We start from the raw sequence: 21871 nt of genomic DNA, 5'->3' as shown, positions 1-21871 counted from the left end.
GATAGTGACATCTCTTAAAACTTTATTTAATAATATGATTATTATCTATCTCAATTCTCGAGTCTCGACATCATTTTATTTTCATAAAAATAAGATAATATGTCTATGCCTATGTCCCAATCCAAACTAATAATAAATATTAACAAAATTGAAAGAAGTGTCAAAAACTGTAACTGTACAAATAGTAGTTTTAAGAATTAAATAAATGAAAATATATATCAAAATACTTAAATATTATATTATAGGTTATAAAAATATCAATATTCAATGTGCTTAATATTCGGTTTTATGAAAAGCAAATCTAGAAAATTATCAATGCCAGTATTTTACTGTAAATATGAATGTGTTATAATAAAATTATTGAAATCAAATCATAAAATGTCATTTTATTTTGAAACATCTTTATATTTTGCGCAAAACTAGTAGTCCAATCTAAGGTTCTGAACACGAGGTTCGACTGTGCATTGTACAAACTGATCTCAGCCGGACTTGAGTATTAACTCATAGCCTAAAATCTATAAAGCGCACTTTGACTTTGCTCCAACTTAAGACAATGTTAAAACGAGACAGCTTTTATACAGCTGACAAATCTGTCTTGTTTTAACTGAAACTTAAAGTATGAGCAAAGTCGAAGATAAAGCCTTAGGGCCGGCGCACATATGGCGGAGCCGGGAGCGCAGCGCAGAGCATGCCCGCGAAGTTTTCTAATTGCGTGACATATTGCGCGAATTTCTACCAGAGAATGCGCAAGCACGCACGGATGCGCGAGTATCTGCACGGATGCACAATTGAGTTTAGATATTATTTCAATGAGGACAATGTCGTTAATACTTTGACTGTGAAAAATGCTCTGCGCTGCGCTCCGCCATATGTGCGCCGGCCATTAGTCTGACTTGCTCAAACCTTACTTGTTTTGCGATCACTGTAATAAAATTGGTTGAATTGCTTGCACGAAACATTATTATTAAGAAATTAGTGGTGGCTTGAAAACAATATAAAAGACCAAGATTACATTCCAGATTTTATTGAAAAAAAATATTAAATTTTTCTTAATAACACTGTTTAAATTGATATTTCCTACACATATCGAGACAAAATATATTAACTTGTTCAAATAAACCACATACCCTGTTCTTGCACATACTTACTTCCTTTAAATACACGTGATGAAATGGGTAACTTAAAGTCAAAGGAACACAAGACTCATCAAAAACATTATGTAAAAACAACATAAACCTACTTACAAACAAGACATTTGTACATAATATCACAACAATATAAATACTTATTAGTATTATTGACAATCATTGTAAGGTACTTTCTGAGCCAATGCATTAATAAATAATGTCAATACAATTAAACTGTACAATTATTAAAAAAACTAATTGGGTGTGTATGTACATAGTATTTAATAACAGACTTATTGCATTTAAATATCAAGTAGTATATGCAAGGACAGCTCACGTTCAATTGTTCACAATTTATTTATCATATCTTATCAGGGTCTCGAGTTCTATCAAAGAAACTCAAAATTAATGTCAAGTCAAGGGGGTATCAAATGAAATGATGACTTAAAGAACAAGTAAGTACTATCAGAAACAAACATCAATCCAGTTATCAATGTTGCCGCTGCAATTTCATCTAAATTCATAAATTTGGATGCTGTGTTCAGGGACATGGCTTAATGTCAGTGATTGGAACCTGAAAACAAGAAAAACACATAGGTTATCAATCATACAAATATTATAAAGGCGAAAGTGTATGTCTGCTGGCTTTTCACTGTCCAACAGTTTAAACCGTTTTTTAACATTTTTAACCTTATCATATTCTATTTTAACACATAGCCAATTTTTAATATTAGAAAATTAAAGAGTTCCCATGGAATTCTTCAAAAACAAAAAAAAAACCCACACGGCGAGCCCACCACTAAGCATGGGTCTCCTCTCAAACTGTAGGCCAATGTCCGCCACGTTGGCAGACTTCACACACCCTTGAAACATTATGGAGAACTCTCAGGCCATGCAGATTTCCTTACGACGTTTTCCTTCATCGTTAACATAAGTGATACTGAATTGCTCCGAAAAGTTAGAGATGTGTGAACAGGATGGAACCCCAAACCTTCCAAATAGGAGATGGGTCATTTTGTCCACTGGGCTATCAAGGTTAGATCAAACTCTCATCTATAAGATCAACTTGTCTGTATCTAAATAAATAAAAACCATAAAAAATTGTCATTCTCACCATTCAGAGCTTCTGTGGTAATAAAAGCCTTCTATAGTAGCAGCCGATTTGTGGAAACATATATAGTAGAACCCGGCAAATGAAGCACCATTAATATCCTTTATTGTATGATCAGGCACTAAAAAGTGTTCTTTCCACCTCATAAATACATAATCAGCCTTTGCGAGAGAATCATAATCAAATGAGTCAGAGTTGAATGTCTTCAAATATGGTACAAATAGGTCAAACTTGCTCTGTAAGAGATAAGGAGTTCACATTATAGCTAGTTCACATCAAATATTATACGAAAACAAAAAGTTATTTTAACGTGCAATCAATTTCTTTATCATCAACCCTTCACCGCCCCATTACTGAGCATGGGTCTCCTCTCAGAATGAAAAGGGTTTTTGGTCATAGTCCACCACGCTGCCAAAGTGCAGATTGGCAGACAACACACACTTTTTTTAGAGCTTCCTTTCAGATATAAGATTCTATAATCTGTAAAAGCAAACTTTTTCTGGGTGGTTAATGGAGTTAAATGGTGTTGTATGTAAAACTAAATTTGCCTTTGACAAAACATACTTCAAAACTATAAATGCAAAAGGGTTTCCATCTGCTAGCCTTTCACAGCCCATCTGTTTAACTGATTTTGAGAAAATTTGACACAGAGATAGCTTTCATTCTCTGGATGGACATAGGACAAACAAAGAATTCCTACAAGATAGTCCAAAAATTTGAATCCATGAGAACAAATCGCAATAATCATCTAGTGATAAGAAATAATGTTAAAATTCAACATTTATGTACCCAGTGTTTCCTATCCACATCTTCATCAGCATCCCATTTTCGCGTTAGAAATGGATATTTGGCCGATATAATTTCTCCATCGAAAAACGTCGTTAATGTCGGAAATTCCTCTGTTAAACCTTTTATTTTTAAATATCCACAAAGGTATGAATTTTCTTCATCGACATGCTGTAAATAAAGGCACAAAATATTAAAAATAGGTTATTTTAAGCCTACAATCTCAATGGCTATACTCCTACACATTCTGTGTGAAATCTTTTTATTTTGTTTCTTTATTAGAGACACAAAGAAACTAAGCAACAAAATATTCTCAAAGGTGCCAAAAATAACACTCCACGAATGTATTTTCATTATTTGCGTACTTTGTTTTTACTAACCTGCAACACAACTTCGACTTCATAGGAATTTCCTTTAGACTTCTGATGCCCTTGAAATTTGGAGCCGTTGTAAAGAAGAGATTTTGTTACACCAGGTTGTTTTGAATTTGCTGGCGGTGGAGGAGTAATATCAACCTTAACTGGCATTATTATCCATTAAATAGATGACCCAGCTTGTGTGTATGTTATTGACAGTGATGTGCACTGGGCACATAGCCAAATAAACGAGTCAGACTCCAGACCTCTTGACAGTTCGGGTTTTTCGTTCCAGCAAATTCTATATTCAGTAAAATCAGAAAACTACATTTCCAATTAGGTACTTTAATTCACTTATCACTAAAGCACTGATCTAATAATTCCTCTAAAAATAACTCCCCAACTCCCGATAAATCGAAAAAAAATTAAACAGGAAGTGAAAGCTAAGTTGACTTCGCAGTTCGCATAAAATAAAAATATGACACATAGAGTGTAGAGTCTATGGTGTGATAATTATTGTCGTAACTCATAATGAAGGGTATACACTGCTTGTGACAAACGGCAAACAGCAAGCGTGTGGACGAGTGTTCTGGTTGGCAGGCAAGCCATCCGTGGTTTTTACCGATGCCTATTGCCACAAGCGTGAGGCGTGTCCATTATGGTGCTGCCAGATGCTTTCGACGAAAAACATAGAGCGAACATCGGCAAACACTACAGCTTTGGCTTGCCTGCAGCGTTGGCAATGGCAAAATACGCAAACACCAGTCCACACGTTTGCTGCTAGCTGTTTGTCACAAGCATGTGGAATTCGCCATTTTGGTCTCTCTCGTCAAGCAATCAATTCCAAGTCAACTCCCTCAAGAGTAGATAGAAGTTGACAGGTAATAGTTTGACACGTTTACAATGTTACCCGTGACAACTGTACATTATTTACTTCAAGTTTGTGATCTGCGATTTACTCTAGGGGTCTCAAATTACTTTGGATTTACGTATTCACCTGTATTCACCTACATGTCACCACTCACTATTAAATTAAATTAAATCACTATGGCAACACTAAATTTATCTCTGTATCTATGGTAGTGTTTCATCCACTTCATCGTCTCGTTGGTTTCGTTGATCGACCAACTTGTTTATAAATTGTTTTCTAATTTAATTTAATAAATTAAGTTTATTTTCTATGTATATACAACATGGTTTCTTATAATATTACAAAAAGTGTTTGTACCATAGTTAGCTACATAGGCGCCTACGAGTTGTGATCGAAAAGCAATAGAAGTGATATTTTCTCACATAATTATGGTTAACTGACGTTAAGAGTTAAGACTGTGCATCCTCAATTATGGCAGACCCAGGTTATTACCACAGTGATTATATTCGACACCCTGTCCTCTACGAGTTGGGCGTCAAGTATGGAATTAAGACGGAGTGTATTCCAGAAATAGCTTTGCCGTCTAAGTTGGAAGAACTCAAGGATGTCATACGTAGGGAGATACGTAAAGAACTCAAAATAAAGGAAGGCGCGGAAAAGTTACGCGAAGTCGCCACCGATCGAAGATCTCTGTCAGACGTCGCGAATATTGTGAAACAAGCTAATCAGAAGCTTAACGTGCTCAAATCTGACTTGCAAGAGTTGGAATCGCAACTTCTATTGTCACGCGGTCAGTCGAATCCGACGTCGCCGGAAGACTTGTCTTACGATGAAGAGATCATCCTGGCCTCGGAAGCGGCGCAGCAGCAGCGTCAGTTGGGCGAGGGCACGACTGACCGGAAGTTGGCGTCGTTGGAGAAACAGCTCAATATAGAGTTAAAGGTGAAACAAGGAGCCGAAAACATGATACAGAGCATTAGCAGTAGCAACCAATCTCGTGACAAAAAGCTCCTGGCAGAGGCACATCAAATGCTGGCAGACTCCAAGGACAAAATTGAGTATCTTAAGTTACGTATTTCCAAGTTGAGCAAGCAACAAAAAGGTGACAGTGCAGGTGCAAACGGAGATGGGAGAAGTACAGACATTAGCGGAGTGGAGCCTCTGCTGGACGAGAGGATTGCAGAGCTGAGAAACCGTTTACGTATAGAGGCAGCTGTAGTGGAGGGTTCTAAAAATGCCATTAGACTTTTACAGAGTGACAAAAAGATAACTGATAAGAAAGCTCTTCAAGAAGCTCAAACAAGTTTGCTTGAGTCAACTCAAAAATTAGACTTGCTTCGAAGATCCTTAGACATGCGCCGCCAAGAGCTTCCTGCTGAGAGTCCTGCGTATATAGAGTTGGGGCACGAGCTACGTAGCACGGGTTCCAGCCCTGGTTACGTCAGCTTGTCCGGAGCAAGTGGAACACGAAGTCAGTTCATGTCCCCAGCTCCTATGATCAGTCCATGTGTCCAAGTGACAGGAACACTGGAGGTTAGATTGATGGGTTGTCAAGACTTGTTAGATGATGTGCCTGGGCGTAGCCGCCGAGACCCACTGGCCAGTCCTTCAGATTTAAAATCCTTTGTCAAAGGTGTTACAATTCGCAATTCAATAAAATATACCTACAGCATTAAGGAGGACACGAGCAATGAAATCATGGCAGTTATGAAGTTGGACAACCACACTGTGGCTCAAACCAGTTGGAGACCTTGCTCTCAGCAGGCCTGGGATCAAAGGTAATCATTTAAATCTACTTACGCTGTCATTTTCTTGATTGGATTCAACACAGATCATTTGACACAGTATTGATATAGTATGGATTCCCAGCACATATGGTGGTTCGCTCCGAATCAGCACAAAAAATAACTGTAATTTGTATGACATGCCTCTTCCAGTGTACTTGTATTATGTCCATTTCAGTAGAATTCTGGTTATGGAAATGAGACAAAGGTACTTTCTTTACTGGCATCAATGCTGTTTAAACCAAGTTTTTTTATGTTCTTATTATATTTTCTAAGAAATAGCAATAAATGTACAAATTAAACTTTATAATGTATTGTATTTGTTTATGAGCAGTTATTTCTTTAAAAGTGAAATTACATGAATAATTGCAAGAAATGTGAATTCCATCATTCAATATTTTCCTTGAATTTTAATCTTTATGATTCTTTCATGTGTGATTACTCACACTATCTTATCTATAGGCTGTGTTCACATATTTGTGATGTGACTAAGATTACTACTCTGTTCTTGTGTTACAGAACTACAATCTAAACAATTAATCCATACTAATATTATAAATGCGAAAGTGTGTCTATCTGTCTGTCTGTCTGTCTGTCTGTCTGTCTGCTACGTTTTCACGGCCCAACCGCTGAACCGATTTTAATGAAATTTGGTACAGACTTGGGATACATCCCGGGGAAGGACATAGGCTAATTTTTATCCCGGAAAATCAAAAAGTTCCTACGGAATTTAAAAAACCGATATCCACGCGGGCGAAGCCGTGGGCATCCTCTAGTAATAGATAAATGCTAGAACTCCAATTACCACAAGGCATCTTTATTATGATAATCTATACTAATAATAATATGATTTTCTGGTTTCTGAATAAATACTATATTTGATTATCCAACTGTGATCATAGTATTGTCTATAAATCACAGGTCTAATAATAATTCTTACTCACATGTTTTAATACATTAAAAACTATCCATGACATTGAATTAGGGAAGATACAGGACAAATAATATGATAATAATAAATCAATGCAGTATGATATAAGCTTCAATAAATTTCATATTATTATAGTGCATACTTATGTACTAGAGTTAAATCTGCACTTAAAATTATGTGCTATTTATGTTATTCAATGCTATTATTACTACAATCCACTTGTACCTACTCACTACAAACTCATGTCCTACTAAATGATTGCTTGTAATATTGTTTCAGATTCACTATAAAGTTGGACAAATCTAGAGAACTTGAAATTGGCATTCATTGGAAGGATTGGCGCGGGCTATGTGCTGTAAAGTTTTTACGTTTGGAAGAATTTATCGATGACATCAGACATGGCATGGCACTGGAACTCGAGCCACAGGGACTTTTATTTGCTGAAATTAAATTTTTAAATCCGATTATATCAAGGAAGCCTAAACTACAAAGGCAGAGAAAAATCTTCAAACAGCAAGGCAAGAATATACCGAGACACGACATGCGGATCCCTGCTGTGGTGATCGGCAGACTCTTGAAGGGGTCTTCACCCTCTATACAGAACATAACCCATATTCCATCACACCAACATGCTTTTGAACCCAGTATTGATAACAAAGATATTGAAAATCCTCATGCTACTCTTGTCGGAATGGCTGCAGTGCGACCGCTGGGTCTGCCGACTACTCCCACTACTCCACAAACACCTGTTACTCCACCACCAAAACCAACATTGCCTTTACACCCACCTCCAAATGTATCCACCCTCAGAATGGAAAAAGAGTTACAAGAAGCGTTTGCTTTCTTGGAAGATTCTTATACCAGAGATACATACAGCTCAAAAGAACCACAGACTTCATCATGTAACACTCCCCTTGTTGAATATCCTCCATCTCCATCACCAAAATTAGTTCTCGAATTTCCAAGCAATGAAGATCAAATAATAGATGTCACAAGTAATATGCGTATTTCCTCCTCGCGTTCTTCATCAGTCATAGAAACATTGGGCAAAGAGATGGATTCCAGAAGGCAATCGGGTGACATGTCCATGAACAGCTTTAGATTATTGAGTGTTTTAGGAAGAGGCCATTTTGGAAAAGTGATATTAGCCCAGTATAAACCTACTAATGAGTATTTTGCGATTAAAGCTTTAAAAAAAGGTGATATAATTGCCAGAGATGAAGTGGATTCCTTGCTGTCCGAAAAGCGTATTTTTGAGGTAGCTAATGCAATAAGACACCCATTTTTAGTGAATCTCTTTGCATGTTTTCAAACTGACCAACATGTATGTTTTGTGATGGAGTATGCAGCTGGAGGTGATCTAATGATGCATATTCATGCAGACGTGTTCACGGAACCCAGGGCAGTTTTTTATGCAGCTTGTGTAGTTTTAGGTTTACAGTATTTACATGAAAATAATATAATTTATAGAGATTTAAAACTAGATAATCTCCTTCTCGATACTGAGGGATATGTAAAAATTGCTGATTTCGGTCTTTGCAAAGAAGGCATGGCTTGGGGAGACCGTACTGGCACTTTTTGTGGCACTCCAGAGTTCCTCGCTCCAGAAGTGTTGACCGAGACTTCATATACTAGAGCTGTTGACTGGTGGGGTCTGGGAGTTCTGATTTTCGAAATGTTAGTGGGAGAGTCCCCATTCCCAGGTGAAGATGAAGGTGAAGTGTTTGACTCCATTGTGAATGATGAAGTTCGCTATCCTAGAACTTTATCTTTGGAATCTATTGCCCTGATGCGTCGTTTACTAAGAAAAAATCCTGAACGACGTTTAGGCTCCTCAGAGAGAGATGCAGAAGATGTGAAAAAACAAGCATTCTTCCGCAATGTTGACTGGGAGCAACTACTACTTCGTAAAGTTAAGCCACCATTTGTGCCAACAATAAATAACCTGGAAGATGTTAGTAACTTTGACAGTGAATTCACTTCAGAAGCAGCAGTATTGACTCCACCTAAAGAGCCTCGTCCTCTCAGCAATGCTGACCATAAACTCTTTACAGACTTCACATACATGGCTGATTGGTGCTAAGGATGTAATAATTGAGTATGTTAATTATATTAAAAGTAGAATAATTCTTAATATTAATAATAAAACCCCATTGCCTTACATGTGTGAGTGAAAAAATCTGTATTTTGATATATTAATCTAAACTATACAGAAGAGTATCTAGATACTCCATGTTAACTTGTATTTAATGCAGTTGAATGCAATATTTTATAATAAATTGTGTAATTTAATAACATAAGTTTTAAATAGCACTAATCTTTATTTTTTTAAAAACATTGTGTTACAGATTTATATATTATGTAGTTATGAAATTATTAACTTAGAAATTAACTATTTTAAGTAAAAGCGTGTCAAATAAATCATTGTTTTCAGTCAATTCTTTACTTATCAGTGAAATAAAGGTATCAACAAACTTATTTGTTTTAATAACCATTACTAATATTATTGATAAAATTTTAAACAATTTTAAAAATTTAAATACATATTAGTAATTTAAAAAAAATCAAAACAAATTTAGCAAACCAGAACAAAAATTAAATTAGAATACATTATTTGCAATCATTTTAATATCTAAATTTTAATTAATACACTTTTGTCTCATTACTTTATCTAAAAATAAAATGCTTAGAATATTAGAAAATGTTCTTTTGACTATCACACAAGTACTAGTATCCTATTATTATGTTACCTCAAACACTCAATGAAAATGAAAACTAGCATTTTTCTATTTAAACCTGAGTATTAATAGATTTATTTCAGGTATTTAAATAATTTAAAATATCATGCTTATCAGCAGACCTAACAGCTAGCTAAGGTTACCAATCTTGTCTGACTTCTTGAAGGCACCTAAAGATTGTCTTATCTGAAAAGCCATGCAACTTACATCGTGGCTATGACAATCCATATATGAACTATAATGATTAACTTTTTACTTGCATATTACCAACACATCTATAGTCTTAGTTAACAATTTAAACATGTTTACTATTCAATTGGCAACCCTTTAGTACTGTCATACTACATTTTAAAACGTGGCTAAAAATCACACATAACATGAAATCATGGAACTGAATAAACAAACTTCACACTATCATAATTATATATACAAAATCTGCACACAAAAGTCTTAGTAACATTATGTATCGCATTGAGGTATATTCACATTCTTGAACCTTTTTGCTGCAATACCTTCGCACGGTCTGTGGGCTCTATGTCATTGCTGTTAAGGGAACTCCCACATTCACGGCTGACCACACAAAGGAATTCTGCATGTTCCTCATTGCCATAGTTGTACTGAGATCCAATGTTGATCAATTGTTCGAACTTCCATCCGTCAGACATCGTCGATACCATTTGCGTAAGTTCTTCCTCGTGAAACTGTAAAACTCTGTACACATGCTTTTTTGAGTCTTTGAGAGGCCTTCTCTCCCTCAAACAAATTCTTTCTTTCACTAGTCTTATAAGCTCTGTTATATTGTAAAATTCTGCTTCTTCTAGCACGCCTTCCTCCGCAATATCGTTATTTATAACGAGCTTTCCATGACGAAGATAATTGAGCACTGGCGAGAAGTATGTAGGATCTCTATCTATTAAATAAGCACCTGTCTCATCCTGAAAAACAATGAATTGTTATGTTTATACAAGGCTTACAATGATTCCAAAATAGGGATACAGTGAATAACTGATGCACTTACCCTATCCGAAATTAAGTCACTATCCTCTTGTACTAATCGATAAAGAAACGAATTTGGGTCCCTAGATAAAGTAGTTTTAGTAGTTAGAAAATATGTTCCACCGACATTTAGTTTCACCCATTGCTTACTACTCCGTCTTTCATTATTAAATGTTTGTATATTTTCTTTACAAAAATGATCATCACCTACGTAATCCGCCATAGTTATCACAGATTAAGTAATAGATGGTTATCACAGACAAAATGTAGCAATTTCCAGTGATGATGAACATACTCTTTGACACAGACCATAAACCATAGATTATCTAAAACATTTGCTATAAACAAACAGTGTTGCTAAATTCCTAAATTCTTTCTAAAAACCATTGACACGGACACTTATTAAAGTCTTCGGCACTTTGAAAAGCTAGAACTGTTTTCTATCGGCTCTATCATTCTTAAAAAACCACTGCTTATTTTTTGCTGTTTGTCGCCAGCATGTGGTGCTGCCATAAAATATTATTATTATATTATTTTCATAAAATATTATTGTAATGGCACCTCCGCACATTTGCGACCATGGTCTGTGGGGTCTGTGCTTGCGACAAAGAATGACAAGTGTTGGTAAGCATTTATTACGCAAAGACGACAGAGACCCGTTCACACGCTTGCACACGCTTGCCAGTGCTTGCGAGAGCAAGAGATCGGACCCGCAGTGGGTCTGAATCAAAGGTCTGACTCCGATCTCTTGCTTTCGCTCGGCAGTCGAATTAGTGTGATAGCGATAAGTAAGTTTTGCTAACTATATTATGTTTGTATTATGAGTAAGCAGTCCAGCCGGCTGATTCAGAACACTCGAATTGAGTGTTCTGAATCGCCTGGCTGCTGGTTTAAAATAAAATGTTTTAGATTCATGGCTTTAAAGTAGGCCTAAAAAGGCTATAGGCCCAGAGCCGTAAAGCCAATTGAGAAAAAAAACACTGTCAAGTGTCAAATGATGTCAAATTTCAAAGCACCAAAGGAAAGTTCGAATTTCTATGTTGTATTGTAAATTCGTAGATTTCAAGAAAAACACGCATTAACTCCATTTGATTCCCTTTTAAAATTAAACTGACTGTTTTTAATTAACACATAATGCGCACACATTGAGAGCTACTATACTATACAAAAATGAGCAATAATTTGGAAAATGATCGGTCAATTACAACTGGAAAAATGTATCCAATCGACTTAGCGCCACAAAAAATAACTATAGTGAAAACAATGTCGAATACTGAAGTGAAGATGGCTCATTTGATACCTGGGCAGCCGAAGACTACCAGTACCAGTCAAATAATCAGCCATGGCGGGACTGGGTCTATGGGATTAATGCGTACAGCTGCACAAATCATGTCGCCTGGCGTCGCTACACAGGTACGCTATTAACGCTTTATAACATATTTTGTGTTTCTATCATTTAATTAGCAGGATATTACATTAATTATGCAAAACAATGTTGGTGAATAGGAATATTTTATGAATTTGTTGATAATGTTTTTATGTTTATTTTGTTAACATCTTAATGTTGTGCTAAGGTTTAAAATGTCTTAGATTGTGTTTATGTTGTTGGTCCATGAATTTGATATGAGTACAATAAGTTAAAAGGTTGAGTTTTCATTGGTGTTTTCATTTTTGGGCTAATAACTTTTTACTTAAATAAATTTAGGAATGCTTATATATGTATACATAATATGATGAGACTTGTATTTGATACAATAATTTATGTATTTTAGTTAATTTTACTTCTTATGTACTGACTAGCTGACTAACCCAGCTTCACTCAGATCATTTAACCTTTACTTAATAAATTAGCTTTTATTTACTTTTATTGACAAATAAAAGTATATAAACAGGTATCCACAATTACATAATAAAAATTGCCCTTGAAACCTGTTACATATTTATTATTTAAATATTTAACCTTTTTTTACATTTCTTCCATTATAGTTACTTATATTAATATATTTTTATCAATATAGTCTTCTTTAATTCTTTATAATTAAATAGATTTAATTAAGTCCTCTCATAACATTTACACTTGTATGTGAATTCTGAAATACCTACATGTAAAATCTCTTCAGCCTCTAGACCTAGAGATGTAACACGTTCTTACTATTTCAGCCACAAAATATGATTGTAAGCGGCTCACCAATATTGCAAGGCACACAAATTGTGAGCCAAGGTTCCCAGCTAATTGGACAAAACTCACAAATTATATCACCATCTCAATTGATCTCCAGTGGTCAACTCTTAAGCCCTGGCACTCAAATAATAAGCCAAGGAACACAGCTATCTGCACAGGTATTTTAACCCAGAATTTTATTTAAAAAAAATTTAAGGTTCCGTGCGTTGCTCTTATAGCACAAGTAAAGGAAAAAATCCAAAAACCCATGAGTTTGCGCTTACAATTAAAGTTTGCGCTTAAAAAAATTAAAGGTTTGTGTCCCCAACTTAATTTAGTTTACTAAATTACATCTAGATGGTGCTGTCCATCTTTAACTTGCAAATTTTTACTAAATTAGTTAGAGATTTCTTGTAGAGTGGTGCGGAACCTTTGTATGAAATTCTGACTTGCACTTGACAGAGTTTTTTGTTATGCTATAAACACAAGTGTAAATTAAAAAATTTCAACACCCCCGACCAGTGAAGGTTACAGTAACTAGAAAAGAGTTGATAACTTTCAAACGGCTGAACCGATTTTCTTTGACTATTCCGCTCCTACGATCCAAAGTATCCGAGTTTCCCAAAACATCATTTTCAAATAAATAATTATGTATATGTAGGCAACGTCCATCTTGACAGCTTGACATTTGTCAATTGACACTTGAATATTATGAACCTAAGGGTTATCTAACCTTCTTTTCTACAAGAAAACTAGAAAAGAGCTGATAACTTTTAAACGGCTGAACCAATTTTTTTGGATTATAGCTAAGAACACTCTCGATCAAGCCACCTTTCAAACAAAAAAAAGTAAATTAAAATGGGTTCATTCGTTTAGGCGCTACGATGCCACAGACAGATACACAGATACACACGTTAAACTTATAACACCCCTCTTTTTGGGTCGGGGGTTAAAAATTGATGGTGTTTTTACAAAATATCTGAGTTCTGCAACCAGTTAAGGATAAAGGAGCCAACTTAGGTTTAGGGTAATAATAAATAATCATTCTTAATTTAAGTTTATGATCATCACCATCAGGTATAGCATTATAGCGCAGTGTTATTCTAGTGGTTAAGACATTGGCCTCCTATTCAGGAGGTCAAAGGTCAGGGGTTCAATCCTGGGCATGTATCTCTAACTTTTTTGGTTCTGAACATTTTAAGTATTTGAATATTACTTGCTATAAATTGTTAAAAAAAATATTGTGAAAAAACCTGCATACGCGTCTCAAATGTCTACCAATCCACACTTGACCAGCATAGCAGACTATTGCTTAAAGAGTGAAGCAAGACTATGCCTCTCCTATGACTCACTCTATGGGTTTAAGCCTTAAACCTTTCTCATTTTGAGAGGAGACCTGTGCTTTGTAGCTTATTTTGTGATTTAACAACATAATATAAATAGCTGCTCACATCATTTTCAATTATCAATAGATCAAATCATCACATGTATAATTATTGTGGTCATGTGGTTGTGGTAGACCACAGTATTTAAATTATTATTAAATTACTATCATTATCAGGTGTCCACTGCAAGTAACACAGTGCCTAGCAGTATTACAAATACTTCTGGCAATGGGCCACAGTTGTTGAACGTTGGTGGGTTGGTCAGCGGTGCTGGTAACCTGGTGGTCAGCTCCTCCGTGCGCACTTTACCCCCCAGTGTGAGAGTGTTGCCGCCTATGCCACAAAATACTAGACCAGGTTAGTTAAGGGTTTTATATATTTAGGGTTTGTATCTCCACAGAAAAAAGGAACCCTTATCCTATAAGGGTCCATTCACTTCTCCGCTCCACAAAATGTTAATATAGAACTAAATTAACTCTTGTATACATACCTAATATATTCTGTAATAAATTAAATTATTTTTTACTTTTTAGTGTGTTTATTGAAGGCAGTTTAAATTTTATTTTTGAATTTTTTTTGCACAATCATAATTTAAATATTAATGTTGCTCTCCTGTTTGTCAGACACTTCTCATGGATTTATGTTTTTAAAGACCCCCATAGGCATACTTTGTGATCTAGGTCAAAAAGTATCCATTGTATTCATTCAATCTTATCTGAATATTTCAATTACGTCCATTCAGATGTTTTTGTGTGATTAAGTAATAAATACTTTCATGTGATAGGATCATATTATAAAAATGTTGTTCATATAAGCTGACCACTGACCAGTGATATTTATTCAAATCTTTCAGCCATGCTTTCACATAGGAATTAGGATACATAAAGCCCTGTATTAAATATGTTAAAATATATTTTTTCCTTTACAGTGCTGTCAAACATGAATGTGAACAGTTCTGGCGGCGTGCTGGTGAGCAAGGGCGTCACCAGCCACGTGCCGCGCGGTCTCGCGGCCGGCGCCTCGCTCGCCGTGAGACCCGTTACTAACTCACAGGCTGCCCCCAATACAGGTGAATTCTCATTATGATTGTCGTTCACAATGTCATCAGACATAAATGTGAACAGTTCTGGCAGCGTGCTGGTGAGCTAAGGCAACAACACAACACAGCTAAGACAACTTAATATAAAATGCAAAAAATCATATTGATCTGTTGTTCCATTGCATTGCAAACTGAAAACAAACACACTTTCGCATATGTAATAAGATTAACGAATCTATATAAAATGTTCTCATTTTTTATAAAGTGAACGACGACAATTATCGTGGTTATTGTGCTAGGTGCTTGGTCCAACAACAGTCGCGGCGGTCGCGGCGGGCGCGCGCTCGTGTACGGCTGCCGCGCGCGCTCGCCCGCGCCGCGCGCCCCGCCGCCCGCGCCCCTCGCGCCGCAGCCCGCGCAGTCACCACACTCCACGCTGGCCACACTGCCCACCACTAGTGTGCTCACTTGTAAGTTCATGCTATAGACTATCTATCGATAATAGGGCTGTGCTTGTATGCGATGCATATGTGATATAGTAAATTATTTTTTTCGTGAACACATTTTTTTTTTTCAAGGTTCACGGTTTTCGGATTTTTTCCTTTACTTGTGCTATAAGACCTACCTATTTGTCAAATTTCATGATTCTAGGTCAACAAAGTGATCCTGTAAGGGTTCTTTTTGAGCTATGGGTCCTTAAAAAAAGTTTGTTCGTCTTGTTCAATGTAAAGTAGACCATAATAATTATTATTATTGTGTGCACAGCCAGCAGCGTGATATCGACGGGAGCGCGTGGGCCGGTGCCGCGCGCGCCAACCCCCACCGCGCCTGCGCCCGTCACGGCACGGCCCTTGCCATTGTTGCAACGGAATTACCAACCTACTAAAGTGAGTATGTCTTCTCTTCTCTATCCGAGGAAACAAGTTAGTATAGCGCTCTCTCTGTTACATATACCCATACAAATGATAGAGACAAAATCTCAGTAGGCGCTAATCATTTGAGTGACCAACCATATTCGCGGAAACAAGTTAATATAGTACTCTCACTGTTACATAATCCCATACAAATAAGAGCTCTCTTATTTGTATGGGATTTTGAAATTTTGTCTCTAGACAAAATTTCAAAAGGTGCTAAACATTCTGAGTGACCAACCAATCACAAACGAAACTGTTTTCTAATTGAATTTCGAATGTTTTTTGAAAACATTTTCTAATTGAATTTTGAATGTTATTTGAAAACATGTACTAATTGAATTTCGAATATTTTTTGAAAACATTTTCGAATTGAATTTTGAATGTTTTTTGAAAGCATGTTTGTGATTGGTTGGTGACTCAAAATGGTTAACGCGCACTGTGATTTTTGTCTCTATCTCTATCTATGTATTATTCACGTTTAGGTGGTGGGCGTAGCGAGTGTGGGAGTGCGCGGGGTCGGCAATAGTGCGCCTCCACAACTGTACTACGAGGTGCCGCGCCCTTCGCCGCTCCAGCAGCAGCAGCAACCCGCCACCGTGCAGCAACCCTACCAGCAGCAGCCGGTGCCGCATCAACTGCCCAGGCCTCTCACGCCGTACGGACTCGCAAACACACTCCCCACGCAAGGTATATATCTCTCTCTCAAATCATTATCATTACTGAATTATTTTAAATGTAATGTGTAACTAAAAACACCTAATTCATGTTAGTGTGCATTTAAATAACCCCCTTAACAGGCAACTGTCCAGCAATTTCTAAAATAAAATTATCGTGTTGGAAATTGCTGGCGTGCATATAGAAAAGACCGATTTAATGTTTTGCAATGAACCAATGTGAAGCAATTGTGCAAGTGGGAGAAATATCCTTTATTGCCATTGTCTTTTTATTGTTTCGTACCTTCTCAAAGGGTGTCAACAGGACCCTATTACTAAAGCTCCGCTGTCCGTCCATCTCTCTGTTTATCATTACGCTGTATCTCGTGAACCGCAATAGATAGAAAGTTGGAAATTTCGTAGAATGGGTATTGCTATTGCCGCTGTAAAAGTGTGATTTTTTGTATAATGATACGGAACTCTGCGTGCACAAGTGCGACTCACACTTGACGGATTATTTTTTTGCTGCAGTAAGCGTAGTGAACACTGTCTCTACGCCTGAAGTCCGTCAGCCACCAACGTGCATCCAGAACTCCCTGCTACCGCGACCGTCGATACTACGCAAGCGAGATGTTGAGGGGTATGTTGTTGTATCAAAAATGTAATGTACATCTCAAATACATATTTGTTATCGAATAAGTTAACATAATATACCAAATGACTGTAATATCGGTAGTTTGTGCAGTGATAATGAAGTAAAATCTCCAAAAAACGATTGTTTTTAAAGCTATTACCATCCAGTACTAGTAATAAAACTATCCTTCGAAAAATAACTAGATACTTACCTAGTCACATTATGTTGTTACGACTTCGTTTGCGTGGATTTAGGGTTTTGAAATCCTGTGGGAACTTTATTTTCCAGGATGAAAAGTAGCCTTATGTCATTTTCCAAGTCTTTAACTTTATCATTATCCTTGCAAAAAAAAACACGTCAATCCTTTGCGGAGTGATTGAAGGACAAACCAATAAACCAACAAACAAACATACTTTCGCATTTATTATACGAGTAGTAATATTAAGTAGCTGAGAAGGCATTCCAAACTAATGGTACATTAAGTTGATGATTAAAAGTGTTTTTGTGAGAGCTTACTTGAATAAAAAATCTTAAACCCTATGCCAGGTCTCCAACAAAAACAACCGCGCTCACGAACGCAGTCAATGCCGTCAACACAATCATTGGCGCCAACATCACCAACATCGCCAACATTGGCATCAACAACCAACACACACTAAACATTGGCGCATACCGGCCAGAGAACACAGGCTGGGAGGATGTGCCCTCAGGTCCGGGGGGTGCCGGCTCTGGCTCCACGACTATATCAGCCCCCTCATCACCAGCACCAGATATAGATCCTGATCCACCAACACCGGAACAGGATCTATCTCCGAGGAAAAAGCCCAGAAAACAGACGTAAGTGTAAAGTAAATACTACTCACTAACACACTCGAGGTCCTGAAAAAGCCTTTCACGAATCTCCTTTTCTTGATTTCCAGATCCCACACTGGCCGCGCTGCTAAATCTATTTTTTCAATTTTCATTGTTCTTTTGTGATTGGTTAGATCTTTTCTTAATACAAATTGGCATTTAGTAACATTTTGAGAGCAAAAGAAGTTGACCTTGCTAGATTTATTTCTATAAAAAAGTATTCCTATAGAGAATGTATTCCTATAAAAAATTATGCATATTTATAATGTTTCTAATTTCATTTTTTTTTTTACAGATTAATAAATGATGTGAGGCAATGCGACTACCCCACGGAAGACAGCGTAACATCGCCACCGCCTGTTGCAGTTGCACCTCTTGCTAAACGTATGTATGAGTTACTAATATAATATTATTTTTAACCGACTTCCAAAAAAGGAGGAGTTTCTCAATTCATCGGAATCTTTTTTTTTGCTAACTCTATTTTAACATTCGATTCAGCCATGATTATCCATACTAATTAATATTATAAATGTGAAAGTGTGTCTATTTTTCCCAGCCCAACAGTTTAATCGATTTTGATGAAAGGTACACACTTAGCTTACATCCCGGGGATGGGTATCTCCTGTTGTCTCAGAAAATCATAGAGTTCTCACAGGATTCTTAAAGAGTCCGTTTCACCGATTTATATGAAATTTGATGCAGAAGTAGCTTGCGACCAGGAAATTGGCATAGGCAACTTTTTATCCTGGAACAGTAAAAAGTTTCCACGGGATTTTTATAAAAACCTAAATCAACGCAGACAAAGTCGCGGGCATCATGTAATTCATTATAAATGGTATCATGTTGAATTACCTATGTAATCCTTGTCCTGTTCAAATGTCTTCACCAGCTGTTTTCACCAGCTCTGTAATAATAAAGCACACACAAGTCACAAATAGTGTGCGGACTGGCCGGTGCTTTGATAACCGGTAGTAGTTGTAGGTAAATGAATCAGTTTGCTTGAATGGAGTGTTGGGGGTGAGCTATTACCAGTGATTAAAATATACTTGTAAAAAAAATACCATCCATATTCGGTAACATCTAAAAATCACTACTTTCGTGGGACAGCAAGTCTCTGGGACCACATTGCTCAGTTGTGCGATCAGTCTGCAAACTAAACAGATGTTTTATCGTCTTAACCCTTACAACCAATATTTTGTTTACCAAACAGGTCCATCACTCAGCTCGACGTACGTCTGCGGCTGGCGCAGCACGGCGCTTCACTTCACGCGGCCGGCGGACGTGCGGCGCCGCGAACCGCGCGCGCGCGACATCGTCGCCATCGCCAGCCAGAAGCACGTGCTCACCAGCGCCGAGGGCTGGAAGGTGCACCATCTCACCGCGCAGATGGACGACCTGGTCAGTGCTATACAGGTGTCATTTCATGCGGGGTGGACGTGTGGCGTTGGACATGATGAGATATACGGCTCGGTGGGGCTGCTGAGGTCGTGCACAGGCCAAGCTTCCGCGCGGCTGCACAGCCGCGCACCTGAAAATGTACATACAGTGCGACAAGGTTCTTTTGGCGCGTTGCAAAAATTGGAACTAACGCCGCCATCTTGTGAATTGTTACTCTGTTTCCTTGTGTGTTGTGATGCTAAGTGAAAAATCTGAATTTCGCTGTTTTTTTTTTTAATATTAGAGCCATTCCATATACATAACTTCACGATATATCCTGATAATAAACACAGCATAAATATGTCTGCATCTTAGAGCTATAATTATCACTAGGTAAGTATAGTATTTGAGCAGGTAGACATGATAGGTTGCAAGCCCCATGGCATATTAATGGTTTTTATAATTTTTTTACATATGTGGCTTTCTCAATTTCTCATTCAGTTAAAATTAGATACAACTTACTTTCACATCATTCAACATTGACATTTTCCCATATTTGCTAAAATTGAGGAGATGCCAAAAGAATTTGTATATCCGTCATGATAATAATGTCGTAACACAGGTGTCACTCGAAGGCGACGTGGGTGAGCAGCTGGTGGGCGTGCTGCGCGCGCTGGAGACGGCGGCGGCGCGCGCGCACTCGCCGCTGCACGCGCTGCAGCACACGCTGCTGGAACTCATTAAGGTAAACTGTCACAATTCACTAATTACATTATAATGCATAAATTTTAAGAAGACACTCGCCATATTTGCTCTTTGTGTCAACTGTCATGGCAAAAGTACGACTTACCCTTAGATTTAAGGCCCAAGCGCATTTGCGCTGCGCTGAGCGACGCAGCGCGGCAAATATAGTTTATATGAATTTGTATGGAGCAAGGCGCACTTGAGCGATGCAAGCAACTACGTATCGCGTATGCGTTTGAACCTTAATAAGGACTAAAATCTTATTTTTGACATGGCAGCCGTTAATGTTGTGCGGCTACATTATGGTTAACGTTAGTGCCCAACAACGCCATAATTATTGCGATAATCAACGCGTTAAGCTTAGTGTGGCCACACTTGAACGGTTAACGTCTAATACTAATTGAATTGGGGTTAAAATCGTCTGACGCCCAACGGCATTGTGAAAGCTAGTATATCATCCTTATTTATTCACAGGGCAACATACAACGGAGTAAAATAGTGTGCGAAGGAATACAAGAAGCCCGCGAGGACATCCTGCGCGTATTCACGCACAGGAACTTCGTGTCCGACATTCTTACGCGACAGGCCGACAAGAGGTGCTTCCGGAAACATCGCTCGCAGTCATAGCACAGGCGGCACAAGAAGAGCAAACATAAAGCCAAACAATATTGATCGACATTCTTCTCAATAAACCGGCCAAGTGCGAGTCAGACTCGCGCACCGAGGGTTGCGTACCCTGGTGTATTTTTTCCGACATTTTGCATAATAAATCAAAAACTATTATGGATAAAAATAAAAATCTGTTTTAGAATGTACAGGTTAACAAATAAATCATTACATTGAATCGAACAAAAAAAAAAGAAATTAAATTAAATTGAACATTTAATATGTTTATGAAAAGATTTATAAATCCAAAGCAGACAAGTCCACGATAAATTAGAAATAGTTTTAACTAATTGTCAGTATTGTAAACTGAACCATTTCTGTTGTTTTAAGAAAAAGTATCAATTTCAATTCCAGTACTTTTCATACAAAATGAAATTTTTGCCAGATGTTTCCTGTGTGACTAGTTCTCAAAAAGAGTAAAAATATTGACTACGTAAAAGAAAATTGTAATAAAAAATTATGGAAGAGCCGTAAGTTTGCCGAATGTGCATTTTTCAACACTGGGAAAATGTGATTGACATGTTGCACTGCATTGTTTGCGCCGTTCTCCGAATGTGCGGCCAACATAGAGGTTAACTTTGGGCTTAGAAAATAGACTGTAAATATTGTAAAGAAATATATCTAATAAAGATATCGGAATGTCCAATTTTCTATGCCTTGAATAATAATGTATTTGTGTTGTGATGTCTATTAATAATATTATATTAGTATTATTTCTTATGAATAAAATTAATAAAATATAGCTG

The 21871-nt window shown here is 37.2% G+C and overlaps 4 protein-coding genes across 4 annotated transcripts; 2 read left to right on the top strand and 2 right to left on the bottom strand.

Moving 5' to 3' along the window:
- Positions 1-1008: 1008 nt before the first annotated feature.
- LOC123872162 (glucose-induced degradation protein 4 homolog) lies at positions 1009-3853 on the bottom strand. The gene is made up of 4 exons (XM_045916323.1): positions 3405-3853; positions 3028-3195; positions 2242-2474; positions 1009-1701 (listed from the first exon to the last, which is right to left on the bottom strand). Exons 1-4 carry the CDS (start codon positions 3549-3551, stop codon positions 1638-1640), a joined length of 612 nt encoding a protein of 203 aa, XP_045772279.1. The 5' UTR covers positions 3552-3853; the 3' UTR covers positions 1009-1637.
- A 599-nt stretch (positions 3854-4452) lies between these two features.
- On the top strand, positions 4453-9439 carry LOC123872159 (serine/threonine-protein kinase N). The gene is made up of 2 exons (XM_045916318.1): positions 4453-6029; positions 7246-9439. Exons 1-2 carry the CDS (start codon positions 4723-4725, stop codon positions 9047-9049), a joined length of 3111 nt encoding a protein of 1036 aa, XP_045772274.1. The 5' UTR covers positions 4453-4722; the 3' UTR covers positions 9050-9439.
- A 654-nt stretch (positions 9440-10093) lies between these two features.
- On the bottom strand, positions 10094-10950 carry LOC123872161 (BTB/POZ domain-containing protein KCTD5). The gene is made up of 2 exons (XM_045916322.1): positions 10723-10950; positions 10094-10639 (listed from the first exon to the last, which is right to left on the bottom strand). The coding sequence occupies exons 1-2, from the start codon at positions 10921-10923 to the stop codon at positions 10187-10189; spliced, it is 654 nt and encodes a 217-aa protein (XP_045772278.1). The 5' UTR covers positions 10924-10950; the 3' UTR covers positions 10094-10186.
- A 751-nt stretch (positions 10951-11701) lies between these two features.
- LOC123871984 (protein capicua homolog) lies at positions 11702-21518 on the top strand. Its single transcript, XM_045916078.1, has 13 exons — positions 11702-12113; positions 12861-13040; positions 14423-14603; positions 15175-15315; positions 15585-15755; positions 16051-16172; positions 16682-16886; positions 17384-17492; positions 18033-18323; positions 18634-18722; positions 19549-19736; positions 20338-20460; positions 20934-21518. Exons 1-13 carry the CDS (start codon positions 11871-11873, stop codon positions 21084-21086), a joined length of 2196 nt encoding a protein of 731 aa, XP_045772034.1. The 5' UTR covers positions 11702-11870; the 3' UTR covers positions 21087-21518.
- Positions 21519-21871: the final 353 nt, after the last annotated feature.

This window comes from Maniola jurtina, chromosome 14 (genome assembly GCF_905333055.1).
Source record: "Maniola jurtina chromosome 14, ilManJurt1.1, whole genome shotgun sequence".
In the NCBI taxonomy this organism is placed as follows: Eukaryota; Metazoa; Arthropoda; class Insecta; order Lepidoptera; family Nymphalidae; genus Maniola; species Maniola jurtina.
This window is presented reverse-complemented; position numbering and strand designations above follow the sequence as displayed.